At 41.4% G+C, this 21804-nt stretch overlaps 1 protein-coding gene across 1 annotated transcript in view; it reads left to right on the forward strand.

The window, feature by feature from the left end:
• The first annotated feature begins 420 nt into the window (after nt 1-420).
• LOC129328250 (protein shisa-6-like) overlaps nt 421-21804 on the forward strand; it is a 341453-nt gene continuing 320069 nt past the window's right edge. Inside the window, exons 1-2 of the mRNA XM_054977190.1 lie at nt 421-1100; nt 21373-21533. Of these exons, the coding sequence (XP_054833165.1) occupies nt 421-1100; nt 21373-21533 (841 nt within the window). The remainder of the gene's footprint in view (nt 1101-21372; nt 21534-21804) is intronic.

Consider the following 21804-nt stretch of genomic DNA (forward strand, 5'->3'; position numbering starts at 1 on the left):
GACCGCTCTAGCTCTTTCTCCCCCTCTGAACTCTCGGGCCCTTAGGCTCCCTCGGAGGGGCACTTGCAGGGGCAGCCCCTGGGTGCCCCCCGCCCCGCTCTGCCCTGGGCCAGGTGTCCTGTGATGTCTCCCTCTCTCTTGTAGCGCATCACCATCCCTGGAGGAGCTGCCATCCGAACAGGACACGCGGAAAAGTCCCTCTGTGCCCTGAAGCAGCAGCAGAAGCGAAGTAGTGCCTCTTGCTTCTTGGCAGGATGAAGGGGCATCTCCCGAGACCGAGGCTGGCCCTGGGCTGCTGCCAGTGAAGCATCCAGTGGATCCTCCATCTGCCTGTGAATTCCTCCATGGAGTGGCAGAGCCGAGGTCCTTGACTGTGCTGGGTTGGGCCGAGCCCCCCACTTCCTGCTCCTTCCGCTCGCCATGGGGAGGAGGCACCTGCTCTTGCTCCTGCCCTTTGCCCTATGTGCCCTGGCACTGCTACTGACTACACAGGCAGCTGGGCCCCCACGGACACCCAGGGGCAACCGGACACAGGGTGCAGCAACACCTCGGCGATCCTCCAAGCTGGTCAAGGAGCAACTGAACCAGACACTGGCTAGTACATCTGCCTCTGCCATACCAGCCAGTAGCGGGGGTAGCCAAGGGCGTGCTGGAGGTGGAGGTGGAGGTGGAGGGCCAGCAAGAGTGGCCTCCAGTGGCAGTGCAGGCAGTTCAAGCCCAGCATATGATACGTGCATGGGCTACTATGATGTGAGTGGGCAGTGGGACAAGGAGTTTGAGTGTAACAACAGCCAGAAGGATTTCCGCTACTGTTGTGGCACCTGCAATTATCGCTTTTGTTGCAACAAGCGCTCTGAGAAGCTCAATCAGTACATGTGCCGTAATAATGGCCGGGGACCTACTACTGATTCAATGACTACTGCCACTAGTAATGGTGGATCTGGAGATATATCCAATGTCTATGACCCAAATGAGGACACCACTAATGCCACCGTCTACATTTCGTGTGGAGCCATTGCCTTTGTTGTCATTGCAGGCATATTTGCCAAGGTGGCCTATGACAAGGCACGACAGCCCCCGCAGGAGATGAACATCCACAGGTGAGAACAGGGTGTGGACCCTGTACCTATTCTCCCCCTCAATGCATTCAATTTATTCATAATCCTCAAGAGGTGGACATAATCCACAGGAGATGGAAACTAGCCCTCTAGATAAGCATCTCACATATCCACTCAGATTCAGCTCCATACATACCCCCATGCCATTAAAACCCACAACTTAGGTGATTAATGTTTTACTGAGAATGACTGGGGAAGAAAAAACTGATTTTGTACAAAAACACCTCCACTGTTTTCATCTTGGGTGATGAATATAGTTAAGTAAGGCAGCCAACTTCTTACCACTTCAAAAATGAGACAGTACCCTTCCTTGTTTCCCCTACAGAGCTCAGCTAGCATGTGTAGGGTGGAAGGAGAGGTTCTGCAGTACAGCAGAGATTCCGCTTTCCCACAAGCAGATAGGCGTACGAATTCAAAAATCTACTCATTATAAAGAAGGTTGTCCCATCTTCAGGAATCACAGAGGGTCCAAAATAAATTACTTCACAGTCATTCAGGAGAGATCAGGACCTACATCCCAAGACATTCAGTGATTTCCTTTGCTCAGAATCCTATTGCCTCACTATGAAGAACTGCACATACATGTTGCATCACATATCCCTCCTCTTTAATATACTTGCAAGTTGCTTACCCTTTTCACAGTAAGGAGGAGGCATGCTTTCCAGATCCATTCTGATTAGAGAAATATTTTTTTAACTTCTCTTTTCTTTAGGTTTGAACTGAGTTTTCCAGTTAATAAAATGGGCACCAGAAATAGATTTTAACAACTCTATTAGATATTGTAAGATGCACAGTTCAGTTATTTAAGATGAGTTGTAATAATACTATTAATAATGGAACTGGAATGAATTGCATTGAGAGAAATGAAATAAGAGTGAGAATGTTACTTATTTAAACTTGGGTTATAGTGAGAAAAATCTAAATTTCACTTGTATTACCAATACAAAATGAGGTGGATTTTACACAATAAGGAAATAAGATGCTTTTCTTGAACAGTCCAGTTTTTCAAGGAGAAATAGAATCTTATCCAAGATAGCACTATCAGTATCTTGCTGCTGTCAAGGGAGCACCTTCTAAATCGATGGTGTAGGTTTCTGAGCTCTCCATTAATAGGGTGCATTATTTTATAGCCTTATTACCACAACCACATGGCAAGTCTTACCTCGTGGACTTTAAATCTAAGACTTTTAATTCCATTCTTCAAAATCCAAAGACCTTTAAAGTTTTTTTACTGCAACCCTTTTCATAAGGTCCTGAAATTAGCAAGTATTTAACCTATTGTCATCTCTACCCCATCTCCAATGAGTCCTTAATCCTCCCTCTTAGACATCCTTCTGAACTGGATTTGCCTGTGGCCTGTTTAGGTTAACTTACATTATCCTTACAGCAAAGCAAAGTAAAAAAAAAATTACATAATGCCATTTAGGCCTCAAATAAGGAAATAAACTGCCCACAACCAACAATGTTAAATTCCTTGTTTGACATTTAATGCTGAAAACTTAATATTTGTTTGTCATCCATTTCTCATGCAAAAATGAGATCTGAAAAAGTGGGCTGTAGCTTATGAAAGCTCATGCTGCAATAATTCAGCATGTCTTTGCGGTTCGGCAAGACTCCTTTTTGCTTTCTTCTCCTCTGTAAACTTTCCATTCATCCTCTTTGTTCAGCACTGTCCAATTCCTGTAGTATGGGTAAAGCAGAATAAAATTTACTCTACTGTTACTTCAAATTTTCCATGGGCACTGTTCTCCCCAAACTTAAATAACATTTGTTGTCTTCTTTTAACTAGTCCTATTTCTTCTCCTTTCTTCCTTTCCCACCTGTTCCATCATTCTACAGTATACCCAATCAGAGCATATTTGCACCACTGCATATTTACCTCTTGAATTCCCTTATCGGCACTTCCTTTATTCCCTGTGGTATCTTCTCTCCCACTGTGCTGAGGATGCCTGATTGCTTCTCATTTGTAGTGTCCAAGAAAAAGAGGAAAGTTGAGCCTTTCCTCCCCCTTAACTGCAACAGAACTCATCCTACCGTGCTTGTTAGGAAGCCTCTCTGTTAGATACCCCATTATGTTTTGGGGAGGAAAACCATATAGGTCCCACTCTGACTGCTTCTGTTTTGAAGCATTGTTTTCGACGTTCTGCAGTAATACTTGAATTATAAAGATGGTACACAATGCTTTTAAAAAAAAATTTAGGTACACAATGCTTTTAAAAAAAATTTAAGGATGAACTGGAGAAAAAGGCTATGCAGCTTGCTAGGAAGCATTGCGTAGTAGGAATACACTGGAAATAAAATAAGTCTGATGTTTGCCCTTCATTTTACCTCTCTGAATGGCCACTACCTTTCCCCAGCTGACATGCATCATTGAGGCAAGATCTCAGAAAACTGTATAGCAATTGTATTTGGGGTATACAAATATAAACATATGAAATAATTTATAGTGAACTACTTTTTTAAAATATGTAGCAGTAGCAAATCTAACAGGGAGGAACAGCTGTCTTTGCATGATTATCCTTCATTTATGTCATCAATTAAAGTCTGTGTTTTGTCAAAAGACTTGGCAACAGCTTATAAACTGAAAAGTGCTTTGCATAGTACGTGGAACAAATATTGGCACCTCTCTAAGTAAAATCCCAAGAGAGGCCACAAAAGGTCTAAATATATAGCATTTTTCTGTTCTGCAAGGTCTTATTTTATTTCTGTCATTCTCCTACTATCTCATATGCAGTGAAGGACAACTCTTCAGATGGTATAAGTTCCCACAGTTACACATACACTGAATTAGAACCCTCCTGACAAACCTACAATATTAGTAGATATTAAAGCTTTGCACTCTAAATGTTTATGCTAAGACAACTTGAATCCAGAGCTATCTTCGCTTTTAGTCAAGGTATTTTCATTGCTATACGACATAGCAAAGGTATTCCACAAGTGACACCATCAGAAAATAGGAGACAGCAATCAAATTGTTGTGTTGGCTTTGAGATAGGGCTGGTGTTGATTAGTTAGAGCTGAGAGTGTGGCTATTTGGCACATAAGGTTGGAAGCAACTCTTGTTTGTTTTAGTGGTTTTTGTGCTGAGGCCAGCATGCACTCAATGTATCCTTGTATTCCTGGACCCAGCACATGCTTCTTTCCCAACATGTTCCCTTTTCTGTGTATAATGTCGTGGGGTTGTAGACCTCCCTGCAGAATTACAGGAAACCTTGTCAGCCTTGTCTAAACACCTTTTGTCGTTTTTGTTCTTGTGACACTTCTTTTGCTTTTTAAGGATGAATTCTGAATGGTAAAATGAATCACCTGTATGCAGATGAAGGAATGAATGACAGACTGTTGGAAAAATTTGACTTCAAGTGCCTTTGAAAGAGCTGATTGACTTTTATTATTAGGATATAGTAGCTGACAAAAAATTATACCTTTCAGAGACGTTTAACCTCAATTTGATCAAACACTAGCACAACAGCTTAAATATTATGAAGTATTTATCCAGCTACTAGGGGGTTTGCATGGTCTGTGGAATAATATTGTTTATTTGTTTTTAAAATACACTTGTCAGTGCCTCTGTAGCCAGGTTCCTTTCTATTTGAAGACATTTCTTCTCGTGAGGCTATGGCTACTATATCTCTTAATTCTTTAGGGCCTCGGTATTGCAGATATTTTTCTGTTGCATGCAGGTTTGCATCTTCAGGGATGACCAAACAGGAGAAGGTTAGGGGCAAGTGAGATGAACAGGAGTCTGTATGAATAGAAATTTTATATCTGTTGCTGTGTGCTCTGATGAAGTACAGATGGAGCAGAAAGAGAGTCAGTATCTGAATTTCAAACTTGGTTGGGCAGTTATGTCTAGGAAATTTTGCAAAAACTTCAAGTATCTTTTCAGATATGAATGTAACAGAATAAAATGCTTGCTGAAAAGAGCCCAATGATTTAACTTAAACCTGATGTTTTTTAAAGGGCTGAATGTATTTCAAGTACTGCCTCTATAAATTTCAGTGGAATCGGAATCAAGATCAAAGGCAGAACTACATGCAATGCTGGTAGGTCCGTGAACCGAACTCCCAGGACCTTTCACTATAAAAATCAAGTGCGTGGGGATACAGTCCTGGTTTAGTATACCTGTACGTTTGCCTCAATGGGGCAAATAGAAGCCTAATGGGACCATTTCAGATCAGGAAAATGGCACAAGGGGAAGACTTAAACTCCTCTTCACCTTGTACCGTGGTTCCAGTCAGAACTGGTTCCCCATACTCCTGATTTTTCAGGAAAAAATAGTATTACAGCATGGAATTTCCAGTACATCATGTAGTTTAATATAAACAATGAGACAGTTTTTATATCTGTCTTTGATGAAGCAGTATTAGTTCAGTCTGAATGGCTTTCAAAGGGATGTCAGGTCTGTTCATTGCCTCTGACACAATAGCCATCATAGACATAGATCCGCTATTGCCAGTTATGGCAATTGGGTTATAAAAGGCTATCCTTTCATAGGCAGTAAGAGAGTGCTCCACAACTGAAGTGGAAACTTGCTTTGTGTCATTTTCATTCATATAGAGCCACACTATCCCTATTCACTAATGTGTGGGAGATAGCATCATCCAGAGACAATTCTTGGTGACCCCACACACATGTTGCTCTCATACCCACTGTGAAGTGACTTTGATGCTCGTATGAAATGCAGTGCCATCCTATGCAGAGTTACTCAGCTTAGAGTGGAGTAACTGCATTGGAATGCAGTGTAACTGATCCAGATCTATGAATATTTTTCTTGCTACTTACAGGTAGGTATATTTATTTATTTAGAAAACCAGTTCTCCAAAGACCTGCTTGATGTGGCTGACAAAGTAAAACAAATACAATAAAAACATAAAACAACCATAACTTTGTCAATATTAAAATAAGCCATAAAACAACATTATACAGCCTACAATTGTAACCATCAAACAGCCCACAGGATAAAAACAGTCCATAAAATCCATTAAGAAATGGGAACACTTCTATTAAAAGCCTGAGTAAATAGAAATTATTTGGTTTGTCTCCTAAGAACAGTAAAGTAGGTACTAGGTAAGCCTCAAGGAGAAGAGTGTGCCAAAAGGGATATGTCACCACTGAAAAAGCCCTTTTAATGTCTCATTGCCCCCTGCTTCACCTGTGCAGATGGGGTCACAAAGAACAGGGCTTAGGATCTTATCTAGTGGGTTGGACAGTATGGGAGGAAGCAATCCTTCAAGTATCTTGCCTCAAGCTTTTTAAGGCATTAAAGGTAATAATCAGCATTTTGAATTGTGCCTGTAAACGAACAAGCCACCGGTGCGAGTATTTTAGCACAGGAGTGATATAACCTAGCTGCTAAATGTAACTTGACTATTGCATTTTGGACCAAGTGAAGTTTCTGAACAGTTTCAGCGTTAGCCCCGTGTAAAGCACATTCCAGTTGTCTAACTTGGATGTGATCAGAGCATGGATCACCGTGCGCAGGTTATGCTAGATGAGAAACAGCCATCACTACCATATCAGCCAAAGGGTAAAGGGTACTCATGCTTAGACATGGGCACGAACAGAAAAAAAAAACTGAACATGGTGTTTGTTGTTCGTTGCCATCCATGAACAACGAACATTGACGAACATGACCTGTACACAAACATGTTCGTTATTCGTGGGGGCCAGCATGCTCTCCTCCAGCCATCAAGATCCCTACCACACCACTCCCAGAAACCCTACAGGCAGCAGGAAATGTACCAATAATAAATAATAGCTTGGCCCCAGAGCCTGGCAGCAGCCCTGGAACATGAAGGGGTAGATCCCTACGGCACCACTCCCAGAAACCTTACCTGAGCAGGCAGCAGGAAAGGTAATAAATAATAGCTTGGCTCAGAGCCTGGCGGCAGCCCTGGAACTTGAAGCTCCAATGCATTCTCCCTGTCTCTCAAAATGCCAACAAAATCTCCCTCTCCACTGTCTGCAAACTAAGCCAGAGCTGGGAGCCCCCCTCCCCCCCTGCTCTTTGCTTCCTTGTAACAAATTTGGAGCTCCACACTTGAAAGGAAGACCTGCCTATCAAGTTAAATTGGGCTTAGATTGAGGTTTCCAGGGCAACAGCAGGAGTTCAGACAGAGTTCAGGCAGTCCCTGCCTCCGGTTGCCAAGGGAACTGATTGCAGGTGCCAGATTGGCTTGACGAACAGCAACGCACAGCAACGAATGAGGCTTGCAACGACCACCTGTTCATTTAGAATGGGGCCTCACAAAGAGCTTGTTCACAAACAGCTGATTGCATTGTTCTTGGCTTTTTTTAGTTCGTATTGCTGTTTGTGCCTATCTCTACTCATGCTATGGGTTAGATCTAAGCCTTCAACTGTAAGCCAGGATTCAGTTGTAAACCCCAAGGTATGACCTTCCTCCTTTAAAGAAGTTCAACCTCTTCCAGGACAGGCTGACACCTCAGTCCCCAAGTACCTTTGTCATTGACCAACAGCACCTCAGTCTTGTCTCGAGCTTCATTTCATTGGCCCTCCGCTATCCCATTACCTTCTCCAAGCATTTGTTCAGGACTTCTACAGACCCTCCCAACTCAGCTGCTAGGGAGAAATTGAACTCAGTGACACTTCACACAAGATTCCGGAGTAATCTCCCCTAGTATTTTCATGTAAATAGTAAACAACATGAGGGACAAGATGGAGCCCTGAGCATGACCATATGACCCTGCAGCTTTCCCCCAACACAATGTAGATCAAGTGTCAGGCAAGGCTTCATGACCTTGAGTTGAATCAAGTACCGCTAAGTGAAACTATGATTTATTCAGGGAAATATTACATAATTTGATCATGATGATGATTTATAACCTGCCTTTCTCACTGGGGTCTAAGGCGGATTACACAGTGCAAGTAAAATACAATAAAATCAGCAGCTAGGGTATAATAATGAACAACAGTTAGGACATTTAGTGCAAACAGATACAATAGAGCATGGTGGCAGAAGATTATTAAAGAAGCATAAAGCTGAGCACAGAGATGAAATCTTTCTGAAACAAAGCATAACTATATTAAGCAACATAGAAACTCCCATATCTGCATCAGTAGACAATACCTAGTAGTGTAGCATATACTCTCTGACCCTGCCATTCATCTTTCTGAGCTGTTTCTTATGACACAGCCCTGTAATCTGGGTAGAAAGACCTCCTGGATAATTATGCATAGTTTGTGGAAATCTAGAGGAGTAGGGGCTTTCCTGACCTCCTCATGCAGGCCATTCCGTGAGATGGGGGCTACTACAGAGAAAAACATGTATGCGGGCAGCTGTTGGTTTTGCCCAGCTGCAGGGTAGTATCTGCAGAAGGCCCTGTCCAGATGAGCAAAGCTGCTGTTGTAGAACATAAGGAGAGAGGCAGTTGCACAGATATGAGGGTCCAAGGCCATGAAAGGCTTTGCATGTAATAGTCATGACCTTGAATTGAGCCCGGTAACTGATGGGTACCAACGGAGTGACTGCAGAACGGGACTGAAATGCATGCTCTGTCTAGTTCCCAAGAGTAGATGAGCTTCAGCATTCTGCACCAACTGAAATCTTTGAGTTGACTTTGTAGAGACCAATGTAGAGTGTGCTGCAGTAGTCAAGTCTTGATGTTACTTTGCCATAAATCTAGGCGGCCAGATTGGCTGTGTCAAGGTTTGGGAGAAAGGTAACATAAATAACTTTCCAACTATTACACCAGTAATGTTTAGATTTTAAACAGATAATCAGAGTTCCCAAATTAGGTTACAGAAACAGAACTTTTCCGTCAGGATAGTTAAACATAAGTTAATAACATAACAAACATATCCATGTTGTCCTCAAGATGACGCTGCTCTTTTTTTCTTTTCCTTTACCATCTGCTACAATGACTTGCTTAAAACATCTGGGTAGACTTATTCCTGAGCATACAGGCATCTTTGGCAAGAAGTATGTTCATTTTCTGCTTGCTATATAGCAGATATGGATTCTTCATCCTTCTTGCTCTCAATTCTGTGATTCTGTTCCCTGCAGGTAGGCTTTCCCTGTATCTTCCCCTCCATAAAATGATATAGATGCTAATCCTCTTCTTATATCAAGGCGCACAACCCTGAATAACTGCATGTTGAAATAGTAAGACTTCAGCCTTGACTAGATGGTTTTAAGTAGAGTTGGTCCTTATCAGAGTCAATGAAGTTATATATGCATGATCCAGAGTGTGATTGAAATCAGACGCCATTTGTGTTTCTTTCTGCATTCTGATACACAAACATAGAAAACATCAGATGGCTGGAACTGCACACTTCAATCACTGCACTCCATTGATGCTTAGCAGACAGGGTATGCTGAATATTCAGATCTGGTACTGATGTGGAAATTGATGAAACATGGCACACCTTATGTTCTCTACAGTCCTCTTCATCCTTCGTCAGTTTCCCTGAAATGTGCCAGGTTTATTTTTTGTTGTCCTCAAAGTTGAGGATTCATTTTTAAGTACTATCCAAGTTGCTTGTTTTCATTCTTGTTCATTAAACTGATACTGGAACCCTTGTTCCTATTGGCAGGTGCTTCTGGAATTCCTTCAAAACTGTTCCACGAGCTCTATTTCAATTTGACTTAGTCCAGGGCTAAACAACCTTCGGCACACATGCCAAACAGTGATGAGCCAGACCATTTTGCTTGGCATGAGAGACTGGTTCTCTGCCCAAGCAGCTGAGGAGAGCCCCTGAGATACTGGCAGCACCACTGGGGCTGGTGGTGTGAGAGAAGGCAACAGAGATGGCTTCTAGTTCCCAGACCAGCTAGATCCAAGGCAAGCCCCTGAGATGCTGACAGTGCCACTGGGGCTCAGCTTTTCCCAGTATGTCTGAGCAAGGACAGCTTCATCCTCCTGCCTTTTTTTTTTTGGTTTAGTGGCATACAATTCATAGGTAGACATTGTGGGTTTTTTTTGGCAATCTGACCAAAAAGGTTATCTACCCCTTCATCAGGCTGTGTTTGCATTATTGCAAGTCCATAAGTAATGTTTATATTGAATGCATGCTGGTGCCTAGCTGACCTGGGTACACTCATTGCATTGGCATGGATGGTGTTGACAGCTAGTAGTTCCATACCTCATTATTCTTAACCTGATGATATATTGTCTCTTCCTCCCTTGTGTATCAGCATGAGCCAAGACTACAATGTGGCCTCAGGCAACTATAGTCGTTCTTTTTCTAAATAACATTTTTATTGTCTTTGCCATTCTGGGCCAAATTATCTGTTGCCACAGAATATTTAGACGAGAAATTCGGTTTATTTGGAACTTGCAGGTTCTTCCTGCTCTACTTTTGTTGGCACAATGGCAATCCCACTAGGTTTCAGCAGCATTCATTTTCTCTGATAGGTTTGCAGGGTAATGCGGTATCTCAGTTACTTTTAATGCTGTCACTTTCTTGCTTGTACATGTGTTACTTCCCACAGCCCTGCTCCTTCGTCTCACGAGTCTTAGAACTCAAAAGCCAGGCACAATTAGGCTGAGATATTACTTTTCAAGACTATGGTAGGTGTTACAGAGGAGGTACTAGAAATGTAAAGTCTATGGATGTCTCCTGTGTGCCCAATTGCAGCTGGAAATGAAATGCAAAACAAAATAGTTACCCACAAAAAAAATCTTGTTTAATTTTCCATAAGACATGGGAATGTGACCCTTATCATTAGCCCTATTCTGCTCCTAGCCTTTGCACTCTTTTAAAGTAATCTTAGTTGCCAGCTGTGCTTTCATCTCTACTGCTGAGATGTTGTATAATGCGATTGTGTGTCTTTGAATTAGTTAACTTTTATTTTAATGATGAATATGATGATCATCCCATACTAACCTCCCTTTTTTGAGGCTCTACAAGTTGTATTCTATTGATAAGATGCACCACTCAAGTAATATTCATATTGTTATTCCTGCATTTTTGTCTTAAGTCAACCCTGTTGTTATGTCAAAGTATTCTTTCCTGGTATGTGAAAGCACGTGAACACAAGAACATACAGGATCTAACCATTAGTAAAGAACATTCTATGCTCACAATGCATTTTTGCCAGTTTGAATTAATTGGTGATTAACTTCCTCTGCTTGCTGTTGCTGTATAGCATATAGAACTAATAACTCATTACAATAACAATACTAGTTGGAATTCAGAATTTTTCAACCTGTGTTAATTGGAGAAAAATGGAGAACTATCTGTGGAATTGAACATATGTTAAAAATCCTGGAGCCATCTGATTTCCAACGCTGAGTTATTGTACATAGAGCTATTGCTCATACATACCAGTGGAATTTTATTAGGAGTCTCGATGATGAAATGTTCTTTTCCAAAATCCTTGATCTCTCTCTCTCTCTCTCTCTCTCTCTCTCTCTCTCTCTCTCTCACACACACACACACACACACACACACACACACACACACACACACACACACAAGCTAAAGCCCAACCTCCACAAGTGGATATACAACCATATATATGCTCTGATGTAACTGGAAATGCTGTTTCTGAAATCCTAAGAAAAGCTGTAGCTAACTCTTACTGAGCTCAGAAGACCCTTACTTATCCATCCCATGGCACCTTCTATGATTATGCTTCTTCTGTACATAGCTAGAGAGACAGAAATCCAACATCTTGTATCTGTGCCTTCCATCTGGCTAATGTTTTGATAGTCTGGAGAGTGAGGTCTGCTTTACATGTTACATTTTGTCTTAGGAACCAATTCCTGAGTATGAAATGTTTACAGCATTGCTTGTGGTTATGAGGAGGCATAAATAGTGACTTTGGCCTATGCTGGTGGGGCTGAGGCCTTCAAAGTGCCCTTTGAAGAGTATTTTGCTGACCAAAATAGTTAATTATGGGTAATTCATACATGATATTGTGCCTTTGTCTTTTACACTCAAGAACTGGGACTCAACAACCCCGAGAGGCCTAGAGCAAAGAAAGTTTGTGGCTAAATTGTAGAAAAGCAGCTGCTGTTTTGTAAGAGGCTGCAGTGTATGTCATGTCTTGTCCTCTATTTCTTCTCTCCTGGCCCCCTCCAAAGATAACACATTTCTCTTTTACTGAGACATTGGATCCTTGTTATGTCTGTTTATTATGACACATAAATGTGAGTAATCTAAGTACTTGAACCCTCTGCCCACACTCTTGGCACGTACATTGTGAACCACCAACGTTTGCCCTTAGCAGCAGCAGGATGTAATTGTGCATAGATCGATTGGCAAACACACACACACACACACACACACACGTGCATATACACATACAGCATTAAAGCCTGTAGCTTTTACCAAAATACCCTGGCAGTCATTGTAACTCACAGTCACTGTCAGCCCAACAGTCTTTCACAAGAGCTTTCCTAAATGTTACTGCTTGAAGTCTTTTATATCAGGTAACCCAAACCCAATACCCCTTGCTGCCAGATACTCTCTTATATAATGCCACAGTAAAGGCATAGAAGAGATGGAAGATCCTGGGAGTGTAGATAGGGCACTGAATCACACAAGTATCTGCATCCTCTGTTTTCTTTGTTTTTAGAAACGAAGCTGCCTTATATTGAGCCAGGCTATTGGTCTGTCAAGGCTAGAGATGGGCACGAACCGGAAGAAAACTGAACTGCGGTTCGTGGTTTGTCGCATTTCACGAACCATGAACTTTCACGAACCTGTCCTGGTTTGTTTGGTTCGTGAAAACTGCACATCCAGGTCAGCAAATTGTCACTTCTGGGTCAGCAGAAGGTCACTTCCGGGCCAGCAGAAGGCCACTTCCGTGTCAGCAGAAGGTCTGCAGGAAGTTCATCCCCTGTTGCCTAAGAAACTGATTGATCAGCACCAGGCTGTCTGTAGTGATAAACCAAAAAATGAACCAAACAAAGCAGCCTAAAGTTCGTGGCAGTTCGTCAGAAGTGAGCTTTGACAAACCGCCATTTCACAAACCACGAACTGGCCTGGTTCCTCACAAACTTTGGTTCATATTTCAGTTCGTGTCTATCTCTAGTCAAGGCCAATATCTTCTGCTCTGTGGTTCTCCAGGGTCTCTGACAGAGGCCTTTCATATCACCTGCTCTCTCATCCTTTAAACTGTAAATGTTGGGATCTTTTGGATACAAAGTATATCCTCTAATGCTGAGCCATGCCGCCTTGCTAATTTGATATGCATTCAGGAACCTGTGCAGTTAAAATTTACGTACTGAGCACAATCTATAATCCAAACTAGATTCTGCTATGGAGAAGGTAGCTTGCTTGGATGTGGCTTTGAACTGCATGACCCTTGAGCAGCCTAGAGTCAGGTGCCATGCTGACCTGTGAATGGCAGTCACCTCGTAAGAATTCTGACAGTCTGCTCCTCAGCCCTCGGTCTTAGTGTCCCAAGGGTGAGGAATTCTTTCTGGTGAACTGAATAATCTCTGGCAGCCTCTTGCCTCCAGCCAGGCAGCATAAAAAGTGAGTACAGAAGTCACTACAACTGTCTCTTTAAAGGACTTGATGGGTTTCAGCAACATCATTGGAAACTGAAGTATTTCAAGGCCTTAATAAAAAAATTGCCCGCACTTTCAGCAAATAGCAGTTCCTTGAGGGAAACCACTACAGTTAACTAATACCAAATTGATATACATTTGTACATACAGGCTTAATTGGCTTAATACTTTAGAGAGTTGAGGAATCAGACATTACTTTAGTCCTGTCCTCTTCTTTCTTAGAGAGACATAGGAGCGTGCAGATCGGGTCCAGAATTTGCTGATTTGGCAAAATTCAGCTTTTCCATATCAGATTAGAGAATACTGAATCAGATTTGGTGTTCTGGCCACCAAATTAATTCAGTTTAATTTGGTAAACCAGGCTTGTCCATTCCTCTGCTATTTGCCCACAAAGAAACAGCAGTTCCTGCCTTTTTTGCAGAGGGGAGGGGGGATCATTTTTCAACCACACTCCACCAAATTTGCAGGGGACCTAATCCTGTCTGTCCTATAAAGACTCCCCCCCACAAGTTTCAGGATGGAAGATTGAACCCCAGGGGCCAATTCTATGGGTCCTTGAACCAGGTGCCCCCAGCCACTCCATTGTTTCCTATGGGAAAAAAGTCAAAGCTGACCCCCCCCCCCCACTGCAGAAACACACTGGAGCAAGGCTGTCATGGACAAGGCACACTCCCATATAAAATCTCATCCCAGAGAAAGCCCAGCAGAACTAAACTGAAGCACAGGAATGAATCCCCCCAGAACGAAAAGGAAGGGGACTAGCATCACATCAGAGAATCACATTCATTCCACCCAAACCAAACTGAAGAGGGACACTGTTGCAATTAGACCAACAGAACCAGAGTAATTCACAGCAGCTGGGACTGGGTTCAGCCAGAACAGAACCAAGCAGTACCCATCCACAAGCACAAGGCATTCCCTTGCTTCAGTTTGCTTCTGTTGGGCTAAGTTGCAACTGTGTCCCTTGCTTCAGCTTTGTTTGGATGAAATGGATATGATTCCCAGAATTCTGAATGTTTGAGGACTCTAGTATACTGAATCCAGATTTACTGAAATGTTTGGGGAACAGGGGGGTTGCGTACCCCTGCTCACACCATACATAGTATGTTATGGATTTTTCATCTTTCTAAAAAGATTTCTTAATGATATCCATACAAACCTCAATGTGTCTAGTTATCACAGCACCACCACTTTTAATGCTGGGAAAGTCTCTAGGACATTCTGACCTGCAGGAGTATGCAAGAATATATCACACTCTCTGTTGTACCTGCATTCATTTGGGCAGCCCAACAGAAATCGGGAGAGTTAGTTTGAATATTGGCATCAGAATCCAGCTCTTGATGATGTCACTCAAAATTGGATGTGTCATGAGCTCTCATTTGAAGATATGAATGTGCATGTATGGCAGCCTGACTCCCATCTGCTCAGATAGGTGAAGCATCCTCTTAGGCAAGGTTTGTTTTTCTGATTTAAGATGTATTATTGGCACAAAATGCTTTTCATAGTGTGTCATAGACAGCCCAGGCCTACAGCCTTTACGCAAGTGAGTAGGATGCCTTTGGCTTCCCTTGATTTGAGGTTGGCGAGATCAAGCCCCTCGTGCTTGATTTCTGTTCCTGTTGCTCCGTCTTGCACTTGGGAAGCATCCAACCGAAATGTCATGTGTTGCATGTGTGGTGGAATAATCATCACCACCATCAAATGTGTATGGGATTACAGCAGGAGGAGTAACTTCTCTCCCTTAAGATTTTTTGGGATGTAGCTCTCAAACCGCATTGTGATTTAGATAGAAATCAGCTAATCATGCAGAGCAGAGGTTACATCTGCTGTTCTGTCTTAATGCCAAGTAATAACAAAGTTATGAAAGAAATAGTATGAGAAAGTACTTCTCAGTACCTAGAGAATGAGATTGTGCAGTTTGATAAGATGCTGCCATTTGTTTTATTGGATGAAATATATGGATAATTTGGGGTGGTCTTATTTCTTTCTTCTGGAAGATTGAAGATGGTATGGGTTATTTAGAACTTAACTGGTCTTGTAGGAAAAGAGCTGTAATTTGATGGTATATTCATACGTCACATGTTTCCTTGACTGTAAAGTATGTAATAATATTTATTTAATTTTTTAAAAAAGATATTTTAATTCCTGTGTAAGTGTTGATTACAGCTGACTTTTTGTTTTTAATATGGATTTTTTACATCAATAGTGCGCTCTCCAGTCCATTCAGAGCAGCATGAGTGTCTCCAGACACTGAAATGTATGTATGTATGTATGTATGTATGTATGTATGTATGTATGTATGTATGTATGTATGTATGTATGTATATATGTATGTATGTATTTCTTTTATATTTCACCTTTCCCCCCAGGGGGAACTACAAAGCAGATTACATCATTCTCCTCCTCCATTTCATTCTCACAACAACCCTGTGAGGTAGGCTGAGAGTGTGTGACTGGCCCAAGGTCACCCAGTGAGCTTCCATTGCAGAGTGGGACACTGAACCTGGGTGTCCCAGATCCTAGTCCCTCTACACCACACTGGCTCCCTAAAATGTGAACTGCAGCTATAACTTCCATTCTGTAATGTAAAGAAAGTGCAGCAGAGTAATAAGCATTATAGGGAGAAGACTTCTCCCAACAACAAGCAGATGTTCTTTGCCAGAATTTGGCTGCTTGCTCTGTTTTTATTCTTTGTGTGTGTACTATCTCTATCACCTCTGGCAAGCACATTGTTGCAATCTACCAATCTTTACTGTTTTTTTTTCTTTTTTTATCCCATACGCTTACTAAAGTGCTATTATTTTAGGAGAGAGATGCAAAAAGAGAGCTGCTCCCATTTTTTTTTTGCTTAGTACAGTATGGTTTTCATCTTTGGTACAGCAGAGGTTCGTAAATTAGCCTATTTCTCTTGTAGATGCAGTATACTCGCTCTAAGAAGCAACTCCTTATGCATACTTTCCCTTGGAAAGAATGCAGAAATACAGGGATGTGACAGGAGGTGTATTTACCTTTTTTGGTCCTTAGGATTCTATCTTGCAAACAAGAGAAAGGCCTTCAAAGGGTGCCATTAATCCCAAGCAGTGGTTATTTTTAGCAAATACAGAATATCTTTCCAGGGAGAAGAGATAGGATGAAGTCATGTAAAATTTAAACGCTGTATGATTTGACATCCTTTATTAGCAACTGCATCAAAATGCATTGGAGATTGATGTTGTTTTTCTTTGTTGTCAGCGGTGTGGATCATCTTAGTTGTAGTTTAGTTCTTCATTGGATCACTTCTGTAAGAAGATTTCTACTTCAGCTCCGACATCTCTCAGCAAAGGCCCTCTTAAAGAATATTTCAATAATGTAATATAACATCCAGCTATTGTAAAGAACAAAAATAGGAGGAAAGTCATATGGCTCTTTTATACTTTATAATTATTGTGACTTTATTTTTGCAGTGTTTTAATTTCACCGCCCAGAGCCCCTGGGGATGGGCGGTATATAAATTGAAAAAATAAAATAAATAAAATAAATAGATAAACCTATGTTCCTTATATACATAGTACTCCACAATGTTTATTTTGAAGATACCGTGCAGTTTCGGTCCATTTTTTCATCTCGAATTTCAGTCATTTTTGCACGCATGCCAAAAAATCTACATGACTCCTCAGGGCCAAACTACAAGTGACACTTGAATGGCAAGTGTATTCCTCCCTGTTCACTTGCCCTCCACTTGCCCTCCACTTGCCCTCCACTCAATCCACTTGCCGTTCAAGTGTCATTCGTCACTTCTAGCTTGGCCCTCAGATATTGATTTTATCCCATAGTCCAACAACAGGAATGTACTCTTGTCAGCTCTTCAGGGGTAGAACATGGAATAGTAAGAGCTCACCTAGACAATCCATGAATGCAATGTTATAACCATTCTGTGAATATTAGATAGATGGGGAGGGGGTACATAACCTTTGTGTGTAGCACAAGATGTTCAATTGTTCACTCCTTTGCAAAAGAAATCAGAATAAAACAGCAACGTAGTGCTCAAATACTTGAAAAGTATGGAGTCATGGAGAATTGTGTCACTGCCACCATTCATACCAAACATAGTTTCCAGCAAATGGTTGTGTAGGTCCACCTTCCACCTGGTCCTTCTTCCACCCTGGAATTCAAGGGAACTTAGGGAGGATTCACAGGAGGCACTGATCATACCCAAACGTGCTTGACTTCAGCAAGATGGCTGCATCATGCCCTCTAATCATGCTCTGGGGCCATAGCTTGTGAATGGTGTACAGAGTAACATACAAGGCCAGTTCACAAAGCTGCTTTCCTGTTTGAATAAAGCTGAAATCTTATCAATAATGGTTCCCTTCAGCTTCTCAGTGTCTCCTAACCTAACCTACCTCACAGAATTGTTGTAAGGATAAAATGGGAAAGGGAGAACAATGTGCCTGATCTTCTTGGAAGAATGATAGGATTAAAGTGTACTAGGGTATCCTGTGCTTTTATAATCTTGCCATCCATGTGCAGAATTAAATATTTGATACAAAACTGAGCATCCAGTAAGTATCAACATTGTTTTTTGTTTCTAAAACGAAACCAGGTGTTAAACCTTTTTTCTCTGGGGCTTATTTGGAGCTACCATTGGCTATGTGTCATTGCAGAAGGGGATCTGCTTTTAGCCACTTCAGGGAGGAATAAGGGCAACTTTCCTTGCCTCTGCACCTTGGGGTGTTGCTATTATAAAACAAGGCTCTGCAACAGAAGGATTGTATTGGTCTTTAAAGTGATTTGTTACGTAGAGACTACTTTCAGTAGTATTAACCATAATATCCTTCCAGATGGTTATTCCTGGAATAGATTAGGTGTACCATATTGGGATGGCTCCAGTCCGTTTTTGTAGGGCAGGCCTTGGAAGGTGATGCTAAGGGACTGTTGCTCATCCCCTGGGCAAATAGGATCCCACAAAGTTCCATATTATCCCCTGAGCTTATTAACATCTATATGAAGTCATTGGGATAGGTAGTCAGGAGGTATGGGCTCTGCTGTTGCTGATATCTGGATGACATCCTGCTCATTTTCATCTGATAGTGACTCTGGACCAGCATCTTAAAGCAGTGAACAAGTTGTGGGCTCTACTGATCTGCGCTGTGGGATTTAACCTGCTTGGGATGGAGTTATATTCCTCCTGAAGACACAGGTTCTCAGTTTGGGAGTACTTGTTGACCAAGCTTTGCTCCTGTGGTGGCAGTGGCCAGGACAACCTTTTATCATCCCAGGCTGGTATACCTACTGCTACCCCTCCTAGAAAAGTAATCTTTTGATGTTGATAACATCCAGATCAAATTACTGTAATGCTCATTTGCTTTCTGGGACTCACCACCAGGATTGTATAACACCGGTTACAGTGGCTACCCATTTGTTTTTGTGCACAATTAGAAGTTCTGATTTTGACCTTTAAAGCCCTAAATGGTTTGGGACATAGATATTTGAAGAACCATCTTCTCTGATATAATTTTACCCAGATAATGAAATATTCTAGTGAGCCCCTGTTTAATGTGCAGTCTATCAAATGGCAATGCCTGCCAGAGCTTTCCCTCTGGCAGCTCCGAGAATTCCCTTCCCCCTCTAAAAGTTTGATAAGCAACCTTATTGCCATTTTTAAAGGCCAACAAAATGTACTTGCGATGCCTTTCCTTTTCTTGACAGTCTCCCATGAATTACGTTTTTAGCTGCTCTACTAGGATTCTTTTATACCTTTTTATTTTATCCTCCGTTTAGACTGTTTTATAGGTTATCATGTTGTGGTGTTTTTAATGTTTATACTAATGTTATTGTACTTACGTTTTAACATTTTGTAAGCTGCCTTGGGGGCATGTCATGCCAAAAGGTGGAATGTAAGAGAAAGGAAGGAATTCCAGATACCAGGAATACGTCTTCGGTTCTCTTGGGGTTATCACAAGTAGAATGGATTGTGCAAAAGTAAACGAATGTATACAAACCATACCACAGGACTGGGATGCAATTTATTTGCAATTTATTTTATATACAGTTGATTATAGAATTTGACTTTTTATTATGGTGTAGAGTTTGATTTAAACTACACACCATCAAAAGAATTGATGCTTTCAATTCATTCTCATCTCTCTGTCCTGCTGTGGGCACATCCCAGCACCACAGGACACCATCATACTGCAAATATTTTATCTAGTATGATATAATATAAAATGGGAATAATAAATCATGTCTTCCTTCTTAGGACACCATTGAGTACAATGAGGATCTTTTTCAGTACCTTTACTGGCACTCTCTGTTTATATCATTTGTGCCTTGTAGATGAAAGAAAGGAATTATTTGCAACCCAGAAGGGTTCTGGAACTGAAATGCTTTAGTTAAATGAGCTATTCTCATATGGTACTTTCAAGACTGAGAAGTACCATCAGTAATCACAATAATGCAAAGGAATATTTCCATTGTTTTCCAGTTTCACTAATAACAAGGTTTCCCCATTTGAAAGAATGGAGCTTGTCAGATTATATCAACTTTAAAGCATCTTCCATTCCTTCCCTCTCTGGCTCTTGGAAGAGACTTTGTAGCTCCTGGAAACTTAAAGAAAGTAATCCAAGTGTTTCTTTTCATTGGGGTTCTGCAGAGTCTAACATGCTCAAATCATTAAAATGTCTGCAAAGGGAGCTTACTGTGAGAAACATCTTATTGTTGCAGCATTTAATGCAGCTACAGTTTTTTCCATAGATAACCTGGGCAACAACTTTCTTGTCTCTATTCCAGTTCTCAGTGGATATTACTCATTGGGTTTTTTAAAAATTCAAAACTTTTCATGAAAATTGGCATCTTTAGAAAGGGGGAAAAATCATTATTATGTTTCACAGTTTTTTCCCCCTACAAAATGATCTGGCATTTCTGAATTTAGTGATCTCTTATCTTTCCCTTTCTTTTTCTTTCCTTGCATCCAAATGCTTGTGAAGTGTGTCCAAATGTACTCTCAACGTTTTCCTTTTTTTCTCTTTTGCCATTCTTTACTTTTTAATAGAAGCTTTTTTAATGGATGAAGATTTTAAAAAGATAAAACATTTTGGATGCTGTTCAGTTATGTAAAAATGGAAGAGGGTTGGAAACCCAGTATTATCATAATATTTGTAAATAAAAACAAGGTCCTTTGAAAATAATGTTGTCCTGATATGTGCTAAACTGCAACAATTTAAATCGAAGGGTTCAACTTCAGACTGCTTTTTGAAGGTGGTGCTGGCATTTGCTACAATACGGCAACATAGCAGTGCTGTTGCATAATTCCATTTCTCTTAAGAGGAAAGCGATGGAGAAATTGGAAGCAGTTTGTAACCATGTGGCTTTTAAACATTTTGAACTTGGTCCCCTCCTTCAGAACTTACTGTATGCTGTTTCATCCCACTGTAAATATTATTATGACAAGCCAATGTGCAGAGATCCCAGCTGTGTGCAAGGACTTGTGAATTAAAGTGCAACCCTATGCAGTCTAAACGCATTAGTTTCAGCAACTTAGAATGGAGCAACTCTGCACTACGGTTGTTGTGGATTTTCCGGGCTGCAGCAACTCTGCACTGTTTGAATGCTAGACTCAACACTGGAATTGCAGGAATAGATCAGGATATATCTAACTCCCCTCCGAACATGCACAGGAAAGCATCATAAGAAAAAAGCAGCCGCTTGTTCATGGAGACAAGTTCAGGAACTCTTGCTTGCTGTACATGTTGCTTTATGAAAACCTTGCAATATCTACCCTCCTTCCTTCTAGGGCTCTGGCCGATATCCTCCGGCAGCAGGGACCAATCCCCATAGCACACTGTGAAAGAGAGACTATCTCGGCTATAGATACCTCCCCCAAAGACAACACACCAGTCCGAACATCCTCTAAAAACCACTACACACCGGTGCGCACCTCCAAGAGCAACCCAGGTAAGCATTGTACTTCTTCAGTACTAAAATGAGCACATTGGTGTGATCTACAGAAAATGCATCAAAATGGAGCAGCAAAGTACCGCTGGCTTCTGTATACTCTGCAGATATCTGTATGCTCCTTAAAGGGTTTGCATTGCACATGCCATTGCAGTTATTCCATTACAAAATTGCTTTTTCTGAAGGCTGTTGTAGTGCCAGGCAGACATTTTGAGACATGTTCAAATGGTCCTTGAAGGTTTCATTTTGCCAGCCTCTTGAAGTAATGGGC

The sequence above is a fragment of the Eublepharis macularius genome, chromosome 4 (assembly GCF_028583425.1).
Source record: "Eublepharis macularius isolate TG4126 chromosome 4, MPM_Emac_v1.0, whole genome shotgun sequence".
Taxonomy (NCBI): Eukaryota; Metazoa; Chordata; class Lepidosauria; order Squamata; family Eublepharidae; genus Eublepharis; species Eublepharis macularius.